Source organism: Pteronotus mesoamericanus, unplaced genomic scaffold (genome assembly GCF_021234165.1).
Source record: "Pteronotus mesoamericanus isolate MK-2021 breed Mesoamerican mustached bat unplaced genomic scaffold, CSHL_Meso_final contig_100, whole genome shotgun sequence".
Taxonomy (NCBI): domain Eukaryota; kingdom Metazoa; phylum Chordata; class Mammalia; order Chiroptera; family Mormoopidae; genus Pteronotus; species Pteronotus mesoamericanus.
Genome location: NW_026554999.1, coordinates 13,844,287 through 13,863,138, shown reverse-complemented (window position 1 = coordinate 13,863,138; position 18,852 = coordinate 13,844,287). Strand labels below are relative to the sequence as shown.

Genomic DNA, 18,852 nt, shown 5'->3' with positions numbered 1-18,852 from the left:
GAGGCGCTCCATCGCCGCCGCCCGCTGCCTATTGGTCCGTGGCACTGTCACTCAAGGCTTGGTTCCTACTTCCGCTCCTTTCCTCCTTTTCCTGTTAGGCACAAGCGGAGCGAGGTTAAGAGTGTGGACGCTGAGCTTCTCGGTAAGGTAACGTTGGGACTGTAGGACTCCCCACGAGAGCCTCCAGTGCTCAGAATCCGGGGATGGACTAGGCTCTGGTAGGGAAGGGAGGACGAGGCCCGCTGCTTTGTCTGGGTAGAGTTCAAGAACGGGCTTCTGTCTCAGGCAAGGGACTCACGCATGGCGCTGCTAGGCCGGGAGACACTTAAGGACACGTCAGCCTTCAGCGTGGCTGAGAGATGATTGTGCACGGTGCTATAGAGGGGAAAAGTGAAACCAGACTCCTGCGTTTCTCGCTGAAGGAGCGGGGGCGGACCGTAGCGGTAGCTATTCCATCGTGTACGGAACAGGGGATGCCCAGGGTCTAGAACATCGAGGAAGTGGGTGCGGGGAGGAGTCGAAAAGAAACTCGAGCCTTGGCTTTCTCTACGAAAGAAAATTAAACATCACTACGCTTTTCTTCTGAGCCACCGTAAATTAAGCCCCCACTTTGAACAAGGAACTCTGTGCTGCTCTTGCTGTTTTTCGTCTTATGCTAGAAGTGCTCCAATGATTTAAGCATTTCAAAAAGGTGTGCACATGAATGTGAGCGTTTACTCATGGAAAATGAGTCGTTGGTGGATCTATACATTATTGATTAATGTTATTTTCCTATAAGTACTTATAAAGTACTAATACTTGTCATGGTGTTTAACTGTAGTTTAAATCTTACCACAATTTTCATTGTGTAGACAGCTTTACTGCAAAGATGGTCAATGTGCCTAAAACCCGAAGGACGTTCTGTAAGAAGTGTGGAAAGCATCAGCCTCACAAAGTGACCCAGTATAAGAAGGGCAAGGATTCCCTGTACGCCCAGGGGAAACGGCGCTATGATCGGAAGCAGAGTGGCTACGGTGGGCAGACGAAGCCGATTTTCCGAAAGAAGGCTAAAACGACAAAGAAGATTGTGCTGAGGCTTGAATGTGTTGAGCCTAACTGCAGATCCAAGAGGATGCTGGCCATTAAGAGATGCAAGCATTTTGAACTGGGAGGAGATAAGAAGAGAAAGGGCCAAGTGATCCAGTTCTAAGTTTTGGGATTCTTTTATTTTTGAAAGGAAAATGTTGAAGTAGTAGAAAAATTACCTGTATGAAAATAAATGCAGTGATATTCTTACTCACATCTTTTGTGTTTATTTGAAAAGTAGAACTACATGCTTAATGTGGTTCTAAATTAAGGAAATAACAGTAAATTATTTGTAAATGAATCTCATTAAACTTAGTTCCACAAGAATTAGAATTTTGTTTTTATATATGAATTTTCGGTCAGCTATGGTATTTACAGGGGGATGGCTTGTAGATGAGTAAGACAGGAAAAGGGCTAGAGTGTAGGAGTAACAGATGGTTAGCACTTATTCCCAGCATTGACTATTATATCTGCATTTTTGAAAAAATTATTTTTAGAGAGGAAGGGAGGAAGAGGGAAACATCAGTGTGTGGTTGCCTCTTGTGGGCCCCCTCCTGGGGACCTGGCCCTAAACCCAGGCATATGCCCTGACCTGGAATTGAACTTACGACCCTTTGTTTCGCAGTCCAGCACTCAATCCACTGAGCCACACCAGCCAGGGCTATATCTGCATCTTTTAATAAAAAATTGCTTTACAAGAACATAAAAATCAGGTATGTACAAATTTTAAATATGCCATAAAACATCACTTTAAAGAACCATGTTTTAATGTGGTTTTATATTTACAGGCAATCCCTCACCAATTTATGAGTTTAGAAAATCCTAAGATACTTAATTACAAAATTCTTGGTTTTAGAGACCAAAGTGAAATTTACTCCAGAAGGTGGTATGAAGCCTGGACCTAAAACCTGTGATCTGGGTTCATGGTACCTCTCACAGGGTGACTTGAGACAATTGAGTAAAATCTATATAAAAACATCTGGAACAAAGTAGGTAACAGATAAATCTCAGCTCTTTAAGTCATGTTTGCATTATATATAATTGTTTTAAGATAAAAAACTAGAAATAATACAGGGAGTTTGCAGGAAGAATTTAATCACTAGCAATATAAATATAAGGTTGTCCAAAGAATTATTCTTCTGGACCAATGCCTTGTCTCTCAAAGAATCAACTTGGAAAAGAAACTGTTTTGGAACTCATACATAAAGTTTTAATAAAAATTTAAAACAGTATCTGCTTAAGAATACTTTTATTTTCAGAAAAGAAAAAAATGCCCCAAACAAAAACTTCAGGAAGATAATGGAGGTCACTTAAGTCATAATAAACAGTCCTGTATATGAGGGAGACCCCCTAAAAAAAATGGAAATGGAATTGATTTATAAAAAATTGTGTATTCTTACATGTTTAAACTTCAGTCACCTTCAAAGTATTCTCCATTTGATGCAATTCACCTATCGAGACTTTTTTCCACTGCTCAAAAATCTTTGAACTTGATTTTGATGCATTTTAGTGCTGCTCCTGTTTTTTACCTCTTCCACATAGGCAGAATGTTTCCCTTTGAGGACTTTTTCCACCCAGGGAAACAGAAAAATTGGAGTGAATAGGGAAGGTGGGGTTGGGGATCATGTTTTTGATCAAAAACTGCTGAATACTCAGTTTGGTGTGGGCAGGGGCGCCCCTAAATTCATGCATCATGAAATGGGCAAACACATTGAAAGAATCTTCCAAAAAAAATTTACTGAAGTCTAGGCACAGCCTTTCACAATAATACCAGTTGGTACACTGATAAAGATGAGTTCCTAGAATACCCACCTAGCAGGTGAAGCCTGTATTACAAGCGGCCTGCTCTCCGGAAGATAATTCTGGTTTTATTAGGGGTTCCTCATAGACTACACCTCTAGCTCCAAGCCCAAAGCAGCAATAATACGCAAATACTGGAGGGGGTTTTCTCCAGTAACTTACTCTTCACCCTCCTTCCTCCTGAGAAGCCAGTTACCAGTCTATTACAATGATCTAAGAAAGAGGCTGATTTGAAGGGCAGTAGGAATGAACAGAAGGGGACAGTCCTACTAATTCCATTTTTACATGACGGTTTTAAGATTACTTTCTATTTACTCTGCTTTAGTTCAAGTTCTCATCCTTAGCTGGTGTACTGCCACCACTTTTTAAATTAAAAGACTTAATAAACAGAAAAAGAACCCTCAAATAATACAGAATATCAGTAAAACGTAAAAACTTTCTGCTCTCACCCAACTAAAACCTTATTCAACTGCCCCCCCCCCAAAAAAAACCTTAGAAATACAAGAAATGTTATGTGATTAACATAAACTTAAAAAGCCAAAAAGTCTTTCCTAAAACAACTACTTTATGCTTGGTGAAATGTAAAATTCCATTTGTAGAATAATACACCTAAAAAATACAAAAGGTGGTATGCTTAAAAACTTACATGCAATTTGATACCAGAAAGTTTTCACTATACTTTAGACCATATTAATTCTCCAAGGAATATGTTCTGCATACGTAAACTCAATTTCTTTACTTGAAATGAAAAAAAAAAGTTGGTAGGAAAATTCTATTACCAAAGTGATTGTGATTACTATCTGCTTAACATTAAAAGATAACCCCACAACCCATTCTGGAAACACTAAACTAAAGTCAACACAAAATGCAATAATCTGATAAAAGTTCACCCCAAAACAAAATTAGGTTTTAATGAAGTTAAGATTTTAGTTACATTACTGAAAATGTTAAGAGTAACATACATTCTTCCCCTCAAGCGTGTATACAAAAAGCTTCCCTTTCTCCAACTTTGTGAAACCATAAATGAATCCCAAACTGATCTGTAAGTAACAGAAGTTCTTTTTGTGATATCATCTATTACTTGAACATATCACAGGAATTTACATAACAGGCTAGAGAACAGAAGTAAGAGATCACAGGTGCTTCAGTGCCACCCATATTATCTACTAAGACCACAGTGTGAGCAACAGAGTGTAGATTCATGGTTGTGATTCCCTGAATAAAGCAGCTTAGGCAAAATCTTCCACAAACACAGGTTTTTGCAGTATCCAAATCTTGGCAAAGATGGAAAGGAATGATATGAGAGCCATATGGAATCCTATTGGAAAAAAATGTTTAAAATGTATTAGGATATGAATTATTTAGCACTGAATTATAACCATGAAAAAAATTATTAAATGACTCAGTATATTGTTTTATCTTACAGACTGGGTAATGGGGAAAATATTCCAAAAAACATAATATTCCAAACTATGATTTACTGGAAACTGAAGAGGATCTATACCACTCCATAAAGTATCTTTTAGCAGTGCCACTTAATAATATAACCCATTGAATAGAATAAGTCATCTGTCCTTTATATAATTATACTGTATGACCAATGTAACAAGGTAAATTAAACCTACAGCTCTGTCATACATTCTCATGATGGTAATGGGAGAATTAAGGAGTTCTACCTGTGAAGAAATATTTAAATAAACCCATATACTCTCCTGAGTATCAATTATTCAAAATGGAATTTTAAACTGTGTAAAACAAATTTAAAACACATTCAGGGTATTAGTTTTACTTTACTCACTAAGCAAGTAAAGGCTGCCCTCACCTTGCTTATATCATTCACCCTCCTACTTGAGTGGTGTCCAATGCAATTAAAACCAAATCGAAGTGCTTGTCCTCATCATATACACAGAACCAAGAGACAGTCTCTTGATATTGCCTGCCCACTGCCCAGCTCCTTCCCCCTAAACCCAACCATGTTCCAGGCACTTAAGTCTCCCATACATAGCTATTTCTATAATCCCTAGCCCAGGCTGGCATATTAGCAGGTATTTAGATCTTTTTCAACAAGTAAATCAAACCAACTTACAGTTTAAAACCCTTTTAGAAAAGTCTGAAAAGATACACATCAAATAAAAAATAGTGGTTTACTTTATGTAAGGGATTTGGAATTGACCTTGTTTGCAATTTTTGATTTTTTCACGTTTTAATTCATTGCTTGTGTAACAATTTTTTGAAAAAACTTTGCCAGGAAGTGTCTACCACATATTTACATTAATCTCTTCCAGGCATTGCTTGTAGTCTAAGGAAACAACTAACAGTTAAAAACTGTGATATAATTTACATCGCCACTTATTTTTCTTAAGACCATAATTTTATAACTAGTAGTTATAACAATTTACCAACAGATAGATAATTGGTATTATTCTCATGGTTTTGGGTTTATAATTCTTTTTAAAAGAGGGCTGAAAACATGCAAAAATTATACTTCAGTAAAGGTTAGTGAAACACGCAAAATTATATTTTAGTAAAAATATTGAGACCAAGTTTAAAAAACAATATAAATACTACAATGCTCTATCATTCAGCACTAACAAATTATTTTTCTGCCCTATTACATCATATTTTGTTTAATTATATTTTGTTTATGCTAGTACAGTTGTTCCAATTTTTCTCCTTCCCCTCAGCCCCAAACTCCCACAGACAATCCCCACACCTGCATATATGTTCTTTGGCTACTCTATTCCCTGTTATGTACTTTGCATCCCTGTGACTATTCCATAACTACCAATTTTTACTTCTTAATCCCGTCACCTTTTTTGTTCATCCCCCCTACCCCCATCCCATCTGATGACCATCAAAATATTCTCTGTATCTATGATTCTGTTCTGCTTGTTCATTTATTTTGTTTAGATTCAATTATTGATATATATTTATTGCCATTTTATTGTTCATATTTTTTATCTTTTTAAAGAAGGCCTTTTAACATTTCATATAATACTGGTATGGTGATGATTAACCCTTTGACCAGAAGTCTACATCATATTTTGATCATTTATTTTTTTCCTTTTAGCTCTGCACTTTTCCATGGTGGATGTCAGTTTGTATTTTTTTAAATCATCCATCCAACTGGTTATAGTCTTTAAAAAGAAAGGAAGTCATTTGTAATATTTCTAACTTGGACATAATTTTTTAAAAATATTTTATTTATTTATTTTTAGAGCGAGGGAAAGGGAGAGAGAAAAAGAGGGAGAGGAACATCGATGTGTGAGAGAAACATTGGTTTCCTCTTGCACACCCCCAAGTGGGGACCTGCTCTGCAACCCAGGCATGTGCCCTGACTGGGAATAGAACTGGCAAACTTTTGGTTCACAGGCTGGCACTCAGTCCACTGAGCCACAGCAGTCAAGGCTTGGACATAATTTTCAAACTTGAATATCTCAGAGAAAGCCTAGAAAGAGCTCAGGAGCAACTCTTTACCGAAAGATACCTTTTAGAGTTCCCTCAAATCAGTGGTCTTAACCCTGAATCACTAGTATCACCTCTGGAAATTAAAAAACATGTAACATACAATAAGGGCCCATCTCTGGCCACTGTGACCTAGCTGGTCTGAGTTAGAATCTAAGCATCTATATTTCTTATTTATATTATTTAAAAGTTCCTCCGCAGCTAATGATAACACTGATTTTTAATTGCCGAGAAGCAAATTACATGTATTATAATAAATATGTGAGACCTATCATGAGCCAGGCACTGCCCAAAGGACTTACATGGATTGTCATTTAGTTGGTAATTTTTAATTCCTAATTAAGAGTCAATGCCTTAAATCAATGGTTCTCAAAGTGTGGTCACTGACCAGCAGTATCAGCATCTCCTTCGAACTAGTTACAGATGCAATTTCTTCAGCCCCACTCCAAATTTAGTGAGTAAGAATCTAGCAATCTGCTTTAATAACCACTTATTTCAATAAGTATGATTCTGATGGACTCTCAAATTTTAAGAATCATTGTCTTAAGAATAGTGAGTCCTTAGTTTCTTTTAGAGCCTTAGTATTCAAACTGTGATTCAGGATTAGTAGCCTCAGCCTCACCTGGAAGCTTCTTTGAAATGCAGGATCTTCACACTAGATCTCTGAAGGAATCGGCTAAGACGACTCCCAGGTAATTTGAATGCAGTTAAAGTTTGTGAAACACTGGTGTGAAGTAGTGGTTCTTAATCAGAGCTAGCTATACACAGAATCATCTCGGGTTTAAATACTGGATTCTACTCTGACATTCTGATGTAACAAGTGAGAGTGGGAACTAATCATCAGAATTTTTAAAAGTTCCTTAGGTAATTCCAAATGTGAAGTTAATTTTGAGAACCACTGCTTTAAAATAAGAATTTTTAAGCTATGGATAATGAGAAGGGAGGACTGGATTGGATTTTGGTGTGGTCCATGAATATTATAAAGTTGCATGCAAAATTCTGTGTGTATTCATGTATGCATTTTTGTAGGCCCATATATATTTTTAAAGCTTTTATTTATTACTTTTAGAGAGAGGGGAAGGGAGAGAGAAAGGGAGAGAGAAAGAGAGGGAGAGAAACATCAATGTGTGGTTGCTTCTCACAAGCCTCCCACTGGGGACCTGGTCCTAAACCCAGGCATATGCCCTGACTGGGAATTGAACCAGTGACCCTTTACTTCGTGGTCCAGTGCTCAATCCACTGAGCTACACCAGCCAGGGCTATAGGCCCACATTTTTGATCAGTTGTTTTAATTTTTCAAGAGCCTCTATCCCACCAAAAACAAAAAGTTAAAAATCTCTTCTTTGAAATATGGTCTTGCTATTTTATAGTCACTCAATAACGAAAGAAGCATGAACAACAATGAATACCTGGCGTTCAGTGTTTCATGAAACCAACTTCAGTTAGTGCACAAAAACAAAGGGAAGAGAAAAACAGCTATGGAGTCCTACTATATGCCAAATGCTTTGGCATTACATTATCTCAGTATCTTCACAACTGTTTCGCAGATGAGAACACTGAATCAAAGGTGTTAAATAACTTGCTAAAGCCATTACGGGTGCAGCCAGGAATCAAACCTAAGTCTGACTCCAAAGACCATACTTTACTACACTATGCCTGATTGGAGTTCTTAAAATTTAAAGTGCATTACAACTATGCAGAGGCCTTATTAACACACAGATAACTAGTCCTCATCCTCAGTTTCTGATTCAGTTGCTCTGGAGTTCAATAACTTGCATCTCTAACATAGGCAATCCTGATGCTACTGGTCAGGAGACCACAGTTTGAAAAACAATGCCATGCATTCACTTAAGTATTTTTTTAATGCCTAATATATGGCAAGAGCAGGGGCCATCACATTTTAGACACTAAGGAAATTGTGGAGAATAAGACAAAGTCCATGCCTTCATGGATCTTACAGTCTAGTGGGGGAAACTGACAGAATACAAATGTTGAAAAAAATGTAATGCCAGGTAATACATCCTATGACCAACAGAAAAAGAAAAAAAGCAATGTAAGGGGGTGGGGGATAAAACTTTAGATAGGTATTTAGGAAAGACCTTTCTGGGGCGCCTCTTGGGCAGGAAACTCAATGAAGTGAGAAGTGAGCTATGTGACTTTCTGGACGAAGAGCATTCCAAACATAGTTAGGGCCACCACAGCAAAGGGTCAGATCATGCACAGCATTGAAGGCTATAGTTAAAGAATTATTATTAGTCTGAGGATGATGAGAATATTAGGATGCTATCAAAAGTACATTTTATGACTATTAAAGTCTTACCTATTATATAATATGGTTCGTGCAGATGATTCCAATAAAGTTAATGGTGTTTGCAGCATTATAATTGGAAGAACTTCTGGTTGTTCAAAAGTATTTCCATAAAGATCCAAGTACTCAAGGGATAAACTTTTAAATTCACAAGGCAAAAATGGAAGCTTATTTCGAGCTGCTGACAAAAATCGCAGGTTTGTCAATTGTCCTATCTTGAGAGGAAATCGGATCAATTCATTATCATCAAGTTTTAAATCTGTAAGTTCCCGAAGCTGGCAAAACTGCACAGGGAGTGCCTTAATTTTGTTCTTGCTGAGATCCAAACTACGAAGTGATTTCTGGAGTGTAGACTGACACAATGCTACACTAAATGACTCCAAGTGATTGTCATTCAGGTTAAGTTCTTGTAGGTGGATGAGGTCTCCAATTGTAGCTGGAAGCTTTTTTATGTGGTTGTGACTCAAGTCTAATTTCTTAAGGTTTTTTAAGCAAAGCATACGCATATCAACTCGGACAAGACCACAATAAGAAGCCTGAAGATGTTCCAGGTAATGTGGAAAGTTCTTGCTTAAAGGGTAGTCCTTTTTGGATGTGATAACCATTTTAGTTTTAAATTTTTCAAATTCTGAAGTCTTCACTGGTGCGAGGGGTGAAAGTGGTGCCTCAACATCACAGCCTCTATGAGCCAGTCTCATGGCTGAAAGGAAACTCTTTAAACTGCTGGAATTGGCCTAAATAAATAAAAGTTGTACAATTATAAATTCTATTTCAGACAGTGTATGCATGCCAATTCATCCTATAATAAATTCTGTAACATTATATATGCAAATGATGCGATCATTTATTGAAAATGACTGTAAAAAATAATTTTTTTAATATTCTAAATTTCAATATAGATTAAAAAATGTTAAGTTTTTTTTTAAAAAAATGTTGATACACTTTAAATAAAACTATTCGAAGGAGGAACCATAAGAGTATAAAATAATATAGAAAGGCATGAAAAGATTCCACTTGAGATTTGGGTTTAAGAGGAATTCACCCAAACCTCTGGTGCCTCTGGGATAGGCTAAGACAGCCCTGTGCACTTTAAAATGTTCAGGGGTGCCATTCATAAAGATTTCACAAGAACTGTGAAAAACCAAGGCCTTGTCTGTCAAAAGCAAGGCTAAATGGCAGTCAAGAGTGCCAGAAAACATCAAAAGCAAGTGAGTTTGCTTCCAGCTGAACAGAGAAGTCACTCATCAAGTGGTATGTGAACTAAGTCATCACTAAAAATGACTAACACTTGGCAGGATACTTTAGGCATTTCCTAAAGTTCACATATGAAAGAACAGTGAACTTTCAGCAGGTGTGAGAAATAAAGTATGTGATCCTATTTGGTTACCATGTGGGAGCTTTGTAGAGTAAAAGATTAGAAATACAGTATGGGGATAGATTATACATGAACTTGATGTCAAGGAAAAGGAGACAGAATGATCAGACTGTGGGAAATCACTGAAGAATTTTGAGCATGAGAATTACATAAGAGCTAAGTATTATTTTGGCAACAGTATATACAGTGAAGTAGACAGAGGAAAATCTGGAGACCTGGATCAAGTAGGTCCAACAGAGCATACCAACTTGGGAGTTATACACAGTAAGGGTTAACTATTGGAATGGAAGGCAGGTATGGCAGAGAACAGGAATGCCTCTATTTGGGATACAAAGAGGTTGCCAGAGATACAAGACAAAGGAATGGCTCCAAAAACCAAAGGTAAATTAGTATAGTGCCCTGTCACAGATGCCAAGAAAGGAAAGTTTTATTGAGAGTGGTCACCAGTGTCAAATTCTACATAGCTCAAAAAAGATTAGAAAAAGGTGGCAATGTGATTGGCAAACAGAAAGGAAATCACTGACCTTTTAGGCAGTGTTTTGAATACACCAGTGAAAGTAAAGGTCAAAAGAGATCATGAAGTCGAGGCACTGGACTTGGCATCTTTCCAGAAATTTATTTTTTCTTTTTTAATTGGTAAAACCTCAGCTTGTGTTTAGGTAGAAGGAAGGAATTAGTGGAAGGATAGGCTGAACATCAAGAGAAAATGAAAAGTCACAAGAACAGGAGGAGACAGGACTAAATCATTTCATTCAATACAAATACTTCAAAAAGTTATTAAACTTTTAATGTTTGCAAAACATTTTGCTTGGGGGTAAGGGTAATGCAAGGTTGAATAAAACATTACTCCTACCCTCTAGGAAGGGGGAAAACAAGTAAGGGTAGAGAGGGCAAAAAATAATTTTTTTTTTAATTCTAATTGTTTATTTTTTTAAATAATTATAGTAAATAAAATACTCCCAAACAAGGTTCTAATTGCATTTTATCCTTTTTCACACTAAACTTAAGATTTGTAACATGTAATTCAGCTGGCAAAATGTAGAGCTGGGATACCTGCCTTAAGAGTTCCAGGATAAGAACACCCTAAGGCTCTATTTTAGGCACAGAAGCAAACCTAGTTTTTCTCCCCATCCTGGGCAGCTTTACCAAGACCGACTCTGCCCTTTTAGAGCTATACAAGCACTCCTGAGAAGCTGCCATCACTTCTTCAAACACATCTGGGAGAGTTTGTCCCTATTCAAGCATGTGAGATGTCTGGATGCTCAAACAGCTTATTTAAAAAAATACAGCCAACCAATCTACCCATTAATGTTTTTGGTATCATACCTTACTTAGACAGATATCCACAGGAGGCTCCTTTAACCGAACAGTGGCTTTTCCCTCATCCACAAATTTGGTGAAGAATTGTTCAATGTTCTCCTTTAACTGCTTAAAACCAATGGAAAAAAAGAACAAAACCAAGTATTATTTAACACTTAATTACAACTAGAATGTGCCACTTTGCCAGGCTTCGGTTTGTCTTTTAGTCTTTAAGGCTGTGTTTTTAAGTTTTAAAGTTTCCTGTTTGGTTGGGTTTGTTTTTAGCAGTTGGGTAGCTACATTTCTTATGTACCTTCTGGTAGATATTATTTTTCTATCTGTCCAGTTTACACTTTCCACTTCTTAGGACAGAATTTCCTGTTTGGGGAGAATTTTCCTCTTCTCCCACTCCAACTATGTGGCTGTAGTGAGTTGCCAGTAGTAGTTACTTGCCTTTTTAATTTTAGTCCATTAGTCTGGGGTGTGCATGCCTCCTACAAGATTACAAACTCCATGAAAGTAGGAATCTTGTCTTTGTCCATTATTGTACTGCCAGAGCCAAAGAGTGGCTGACACATAACAGGTACTCAAAAAATTTTAATGACTGATGTTGCTTTAGACTTCAACAATTTATCGAGAAGCCGTTATGTACCAGGTTAACAATGATAGGGGGCTTGGGACAACAGTGGAGAATAAAACTAGCATGGTAATCACACACAGTTGCTAATCTGATGAAAGTTATTAAAGTAATTATAAGCATAACAACTATTAAGACAAGAAGTACAGGCTGTTATACAACCTTATATAGCAAAGAAATCTTACCTGGTCTTGAGATATCAAGAGTGACCTTGAAGGTGAGAACTAAAGGATTAGGACATATTGCCAAGTGAAGAAACTATGAGAGAGGACAGCATACCAATAAAAGGGAACAATGTGTGCAAAGCCTTGAAAGCAAGAGAGCTTGGCAGCTCTGAGGAGCTGAAAGAAGTTCAGGATGGCTGAGGGATCCAAAGAGGTAAATGAGCCTGAAAAGGTAAACAAAGATTGGATGGTGAAAGAGCTTGTAAACCATGTTAAGAATTTTAGATTTTATCCTAAGAACAATGATATCCACTGAATGACTTCAAGCTGAGGGAATGTGGTTAAATCTACATTTTTACAAGTTCCTTTTAACCACAGTGTAAAAAATCAACTTTAGGGGAAGGGAGCATAGGATGGGGGAAGGACAATTGTAGAGAGATCCTTTAAGAAACTAGCCAGGCAAGGAATAATGATGGTTTAGACTACACCTGGGATGGATAAAAATATGAAAGACACCTAGGATGTAGAATTTAAAGAGTTCAGGAATATATTAGATGCATGGAGGCAAAGGCTTTAAGGCTTCAGGAAGGGGCAGAACACTACCTAATGAGTTGAAGAACACTGTCAGAAAAGCAGGTTTAGGGGTGATAAGGAAAATTAATTTTTGGGTGTTCTGAGGTTGAAATGCTGAAACACATCCAAGTGAAGATTTCCAGTAGACAGCAGATTCAAGTAGGAAGTTAAGGGATTTACATATTTATCTGGAAAAGATGAAAAGTGTTTCTCACTGCTCTTCTAAGATCTGTCCCCTCTGATGACCACCAATTTGCTGCCCTCCACCAATATGTCATGGGACAGAAAAGTAGGTTTAAGAAAGGCCCAAGATACTTCCAATATTTGGCACTAATACCTACTCTTCAAGGCCAAGACCCACACCAATACCACCTTAATTCATCCATCAAATGTTTACGAAGCACCTACGATTTTCCAAGCCCTGTGGCACCATTCTTTACAAAACTTTCTCAAGCCCCTGTAATCAGAATTCATCTCGTTGATACTCTACTTCTTTATTTACACTTTTATTATAGCACTTATCATAACCTGTTTTTCATTCTAAGTAGTGGTTTCTGTTTATCCTTTTCTAGCCTCAGAGGGGCAGTGACTAAATTAATTTTATCTCCCAGTTTCTAGCATTGTACCTTGTGCACAGCTAAGTCTTCGACTAACAGTTTACAATAAAATTTTGATTAGGATTATCACCTGCAATTGATTCTTAGTGCAGTAGGAGTTTTAAGACGGGCATCATCAGACTTCTTAAATAGGCAGTACCTGAGCTGGGCATGAAAGCGGTTTGCAGGGAAAACAACAGGGAAGAAAAGGGAAATCCAAATTTAGTTATGAGTTTGCTTTTGTCACCTAACAGTTCTGTAACCTTTAAAATGTTGGGTAATTTCAATTTGAAAAACTATGAGTTGATTCCATCAGCAGAGGAAAATCAGACTTTCAACTACTTACATGAAACAGAGTATCTCTGAAAGAGATGGTAACGCCCCCTTTCCTCAACTAAGTACTGTATTCACTGTGGAGTACAACACTGTGAGGAAAATAATGCCAGAAATTGTATAAAATCCAGTCAAGAGTCAGATGCAAGGGTGGACAAACTGACCACTCTACTTTATTTATAGACATAGGGTAGTCCAGTCATTTTGACAATATAACAGTGCCTGGCTATAAAGGGGAAAATATTTTATAAAACCTGTGCTTTAAAAATTCTATTTCAGCCTTGGCTGGTGTGGCTCAGTGGACTGCACACTGGCCTACGAACCATAGGGTCCCTGGTTTGATTCTCAGTCAGGGTATGCGCCTGGGTTGTGGGCCAGATCCCAGTAGGGGGCGCACGGGAGGCAACTACATATTGATGTTTCTCTTTCTCCCTCCCTTCTCCTCTCTCTAAAAATAAGAATCTTTTTTAAAAAATTCTATTTCAAATGGAAAAAAATACAATTAAATAAAAAAATAAAAATTCTATTTCAACTTCCAACTTCTTCTAGAGAGTTTATTACCTCTTACAGCTACGCAGGTAAGAAAAAGTCCCGGACGTAAGAAATCAGATGTTAGGAATTACACATTTAAGGGGGGGGGGGGGAAAGAGATGCAATAATCAATAACTTTAATAAAAGTATCAAGATGCAGCCCCAAGCTTTACTGCTTCATTGTACTAATCTGGTCTAGCGACCTTAGTATTCATCACCCCTTAAAGCTTAAATAAAACCCAGAACAAAACAAAACAAAAAAATAAACTACTGGAAATTCTGTGGGAGAGACAGAATTCATTGAACTAAAGTGCAGTTATTTTACTGTTCCTCCAATCTGGATACTACTATCAACTAGAAGGCGCAGAAATGAGCAAGAAAAGTAAGTAGAGGTGCACTCTCAAAAGCTCTCCTCCTTCGGGCCCTTGGGAGAAGCCCCGGACACAGGTGTGGTGGTTGGGACTCGGGGGCCTGGCGCTCACGAACCCCCAGGTCAAGCTCCAGCCCCGGGGACGTGCCCGCTAGCTCCACGCACCTCATAGCGGGTCCCGCGCCTGTCCTTCAGCGTGGAAATAAGCAAGCAGGCGCGGTTCGAGCCCCCGCGTTCGTCCCCGGCCCGAGGCCGCAGTTGACTTCTGGGAGCCTGCTGACAAAGGCTCAACACCGCGCGGACGCCCTTGCCCCGGTTCCTCAGCCCCAGGGCCGGCAAGTGCCGGCTGACCACCTCGACCTCGCAGTGCAGCTTCATCTCGCCGGAAAAGCTGCAAACAGCTCCACAAACGGGGTTTGAAACTTCTCGGTTCCCGCCCGGCCTCTCCGCCGCCGGGGTCCTCGAGCACGCGAGCTGTCTGCGGATCTGCCTGTCTGCTCCTGGGACAACATCGCGTGCTTTCTCAGTACAGTGCCTCTATGGGTCCTGCGAGGATAGGGGTCGCCGTGGTCGAGTCTTCGTTGTGGCTGTGAGCCGACAGACACCGGCAGCCCGAGGACCCAGCTAGCCCCTTCCGAAACAAGCGATTGGTGCGGGTGCAAGGTCCGGACGGCGGGCATCTGCCTGCCATAACCATCTGGTGGTGGTTACTGTTTGGAGCGGAGCTCATTTCCGCTGATGACACCTAACCCGTACTTGCACACTTTGAGTCACTGCTTTCCGAGGGAAGGCAGGTATTCCTCTGTTAAAGGGAAAGTCTCCTTTCTTACATAGTTTCGGCACTTGGGACATTACCCGTTGTCCATTGCTAGCTAGGGCGCTGCATTACCTGACCCTTTTTGGGCTGGTATTTTGTTTTTCGTGGCTCTCCTCACTCCGGAGGCAGTGCCTGTCATATGGGAAAGTACTTGACTTTGCAACTTCTGTTGAACAAATTCCCACTTTGCTAATGTGAGGGGTTTGGATGGATCGACTGGCTTAAATATGTGTGAAACTTGGCAAGACTGACAGTCCACCACTCCAAATGCTCGTCGGAATCCTTATTTTGTCCCCGGAAAGGGACCTAGTGGAGGCAGGTCTGCCCCAGCAAGGTCTGGGATGTGTGCGCTCTTGACTTCCTGCAGGAATGAAGTCAAGACAGGAGTCCAGGTGATTTTGAGAGTGTGTTTATTAAGTTTGGGACAGCTTAACAAAGGAAGGGTTTAGCATAGAAGACGCAAGATCACAGTAACATAAATGAGCTACCCTGGCAGGGAGTGGGGGATAGCTCAGTTGTTTAGAGCTTTATCCCCATATGCCAAGGTTGTGGGTTCCATCCCTGGTCAGGGCATATACAAGAATCAATAAGTCAATGCATCAATAAGTCCATGTCTCTCTCTCTGACTCTCCCCCCACCCCCCGTTTCTTCCCTCTCTAAAATCAATTTTCAAAAAAAGGAAGGAGAAGAAATTAGCTTAGACTGGGCTACCTGGTCTCAGGAAAGGAAGTCACAATAACAGAAGTGAGCCTAGGCTGGGCTGCCTAGTTTCACTGAGAAGTAAAAGTCACAGTGACAGTAGTGAGCCAAGATGTGGCTTCTTTTGGCCCACTGAAAAGTTAGGCAACAGAAAAGCCCTCAGAGTTTGTGAGAAAGTAAAATTAGATGCCTGAGGAAATGGAGGAGTGAACATGCTCAAGGGAGAGCATGTGCTGGGTCCTTTGCCTTGAGAGTTTTTATCTGTTTTCTGTAGGTAGGGAATTTTGGGTAGCTCTCAATCAGAATATTCATCAGCTTTTCCAGGTGTGTTTTCAATATGATGCATCAAAATGAGCGTGTAATCGGGTTTGGGATCATTTTCTGGTCAGCTTCATCTCTATCTTGGATTTGTCTGGCTCTACTTGTTTTGTTGTGATTGTTGTTTACTCCCCTGACTTTATCCAGCTTTAGGTTTGGCAGGCACTAATGGCACTAACTGGGTCTCTGTTGTCTATCTCCTTGACTAGGGTGATTTAGGCTACTCACTCACTGGTTGGAAGGAAGAGATGCAAACAATCTGCTCTTAAGTGTCTCTGATTAGGGAGGATAGGGTCTTGTGGTAGCTGGCTGTTAATTGCTCAGCTATTCCTGTAACTATTTTGTCTCCATTTCCCTCATTCCACTTGCCAGGGAATTTTTCTAGCTTCTTACTAACCTGTGTCAATTCTATTTATTAAAGAAGGGCCAAGGCCCTACCTAGGTGTTGCAAGTGAGGCCCCTGGGACGCACATGTTAAAGAGGCACTTACTCTCAGGGTCATAGTCTTTACTCCTTAAATATGTGTCCTAGGTGCCTCCCTCCCCTCACTCTGGTCATGGCCTTGTATTAAGTATTACATTTTAAAACACAATCTGAGCTGTGTTTTTACAAATGTGATGTCCAGAAATGCTGATTTTCAATTAAACTATGACAATTTATCCTGTGGCCCCTGAAAAAGATAATACCTACTAAGAAGGACTCAAATTTAAAAACAGTCTAGCAGCCATTTCTGCACAGGGGCCTCTCTCACAAACCCCACTTCAGGGAGAGGCCTGCACTAAGCTGCCTGCCTCCTACACGTAACTTCCTGCCTGCACTGCGTTTCTGCCATCCTAGCCAGCACTGATAAAGGAATTACTGGAACCCTATTTCAACCAAAAGGACTGAGGCTTACCCTGTCCAATCAGAGCTACTAAATCCCCATCAGTAGCATCATCAAACTATCAGAGTGGCTCTCTTTGACCAATCAGGACAGATTGCCTTTTGGACCAATGAAGCTATGAGGATTTGGAGTCCTCATTTTATATAAGGATGGACTAATCAAGGACCAGGGATGGGGACTTCAGTCTATATAAACCAGCTCCCGTATGGCTGAGGGAGCACGCACTTTCCCTTTTCCACTGAAGACTGCATTGCCCCTGCTGGAGCTGAAACACCCAAGATGTCTCACCAGAGCAAAGCAGAGAACAGAGCTGTCTATCCTGAGAGGGACCTGGCCCCAGGGCTGCCTCACCCTACGGATTTCTAATAGCTATGCTGTTTCACACTCAAGCTATATCACAATTGAGCTGTTCGCACTAAATAAGCCTTATTCACTACACCTCAAATTGGGGATTCTTGATGGCGGTGAAGCCAAAGGATCATCTCTTGATGTTAGTTGGCATTGTGGACCAACTGGATGTGGAAATAAACAAAGAATATTCAATTGGGCTACAGGTTTGACCAAAGGAACCAAAGAACATCTAAATTTGTTTTCCTTACGTCAAATCAGTTCCTGTTCCTCCTGGCCTACATACTACTTTCATTCCTTTTTTTCTGTTTTGTTCATACTAATTATTTCTATTAATCTTTCAAAACTCAGTTCTACTAAGCTTTCTTTAACATCTTGATTTTCTTTTCTGGAGTGGGGAAATACAATTGCACTTAAAATTACCTTTCGTTACTTTTATTTCTTTAGGTTTATGGTGCATACTAGGCATTCAACAGATAATTAATTGACTGATTTGTCCCTTCGTCCATGCCCGTAAGAAACTTTACTCAGACTTGTGGCTCATTTGGGTTTAAGCTAGTAAAATCATAGTCACATCATATTCTTAAAAAGCAAGGTCACGATCTATGGACACATTGTATGGTCAATTAATCTGCCTTACCACATTAGGACTAGATTTTGGAGTTGGTTTTTTTTAATGGTAAACTTGATCTAAAATAAAGCTAAAATAGTTAACAAATATGTGTCTAAGCATTCAATTTCTATAGTGCTGAATTGAGCCTGTTGACACTCTGATTATGTTTTATACATTATGTTTTTGTTACTGAACAAAAGACCCGGGGCTGGGGGGAGGGTGCCCAGATGCTATTGCTGAAACAACGACACCCTCCTTCCCCGGGACCCCTCGGTTGTGGGTCCTTTGCCCGCCGCCCTTGGAATTATGGCTCTGAATGGCAGAGTTTGGTGAGAAGGAAAAGGAACTATTTATTCAAAAGTTATACAGGTTTGATTAATGGCTAAATGTCACCCTTAAACCTCAAAATCCCTTCAAAACAACCACCAGCACACACACTGTCCTGCCTTCCCCCCTTTGCCCAGTTAAGCCAGTCAGGCCAGTCAGGGGTACCGTCCTTCAGAAGAAAAAGAACAGAAGTCCGGGGCTCGGCTAGGCAGGCCTCTTGCGGGTCTCAGCACCATCCACTGCATCGCCGCGATCTCCAGCTCTTAATCCATAACCATGTGGCACCTTCTCATGGTGCACTAGCAAGAGTCCTTTTCTCCCCTCTTTCTTC

At 39.7% G+C, this 18,852-nt stretch overlaps 2 protein-coding genes across 5 annotated transcripts; one reads left to right on the top strand and one right to left on the bottom strand.

Annotated features, from left to right (window-relative positions):
• Window positions 1–36: 36 nt before the first annotated feature.
• Window positions 37–1,279, top strand: RPL36AL (ribosomal protein L36a like). 3 transcript variants are annotated; one of them, XM_054592821.1, is made up of 2 exons: window positions 37–142; window positions 852–1,279. In XM_054592821.1, exon 2 carries the CDS (start codon window positions 869–871, stop codon window positions 1,187–1,189), a length of 321 nt encoding a protein of 106 aa, XP_054448796.1. In that variant the 5' UTR covers window positions 37–142; window positions 852–868; the 3' UTR covers window positions 1,190–1,279. The 3 variants fall into 3 exon arrangements, with proteins under 3 accessions (XP_054448796.1, XP_054448955.1, XP_054448874.1); XM_054592980.1 differs by having other exon boundaries at window positions 78–142; window positions 856–1,279; XM_054592899.1 differs by having other exon boundaries at window positions 84–147.
• Window positions 1,280–3,934: 2,655 nt separating this feature from the next.
• Window positions 3,935–14,894, bottom strand: LRR1 (leucine rich repeat protein 1). 2 transcript variants are annotated; one of them, XM_054582844.1, is made up of 4 exons: window positions 14,682–14,894; window positions 11,340–11,438; window positions 8,651–9,372; window positions 3,935–4,183 (listed from the first exon to the last, which is right to left on the bottom strand). In XM_054582844.1, exons 1-4 carry the CDS (start codon window positions 14,892–14,894, stop codon window positions 3,943–3,945), a joined length of 1,275 nt encoding a protein of 424 aa, XP_054438819.1. In that variant the 3' UTR covers window positions 3,935–3,942. The 2 variants fall into 2 exon arrangements, with proteins under 2 accessions (XP_054438819.1, XP_054438897.1); XM_054582922.1 differs by lacking the exon at window positions 8,651–9,372 and having other exon boundaries at window positions 3,979–4,183.
• Window positions 14,895–18,852: the final 3,958 nt, after the last annotated feature.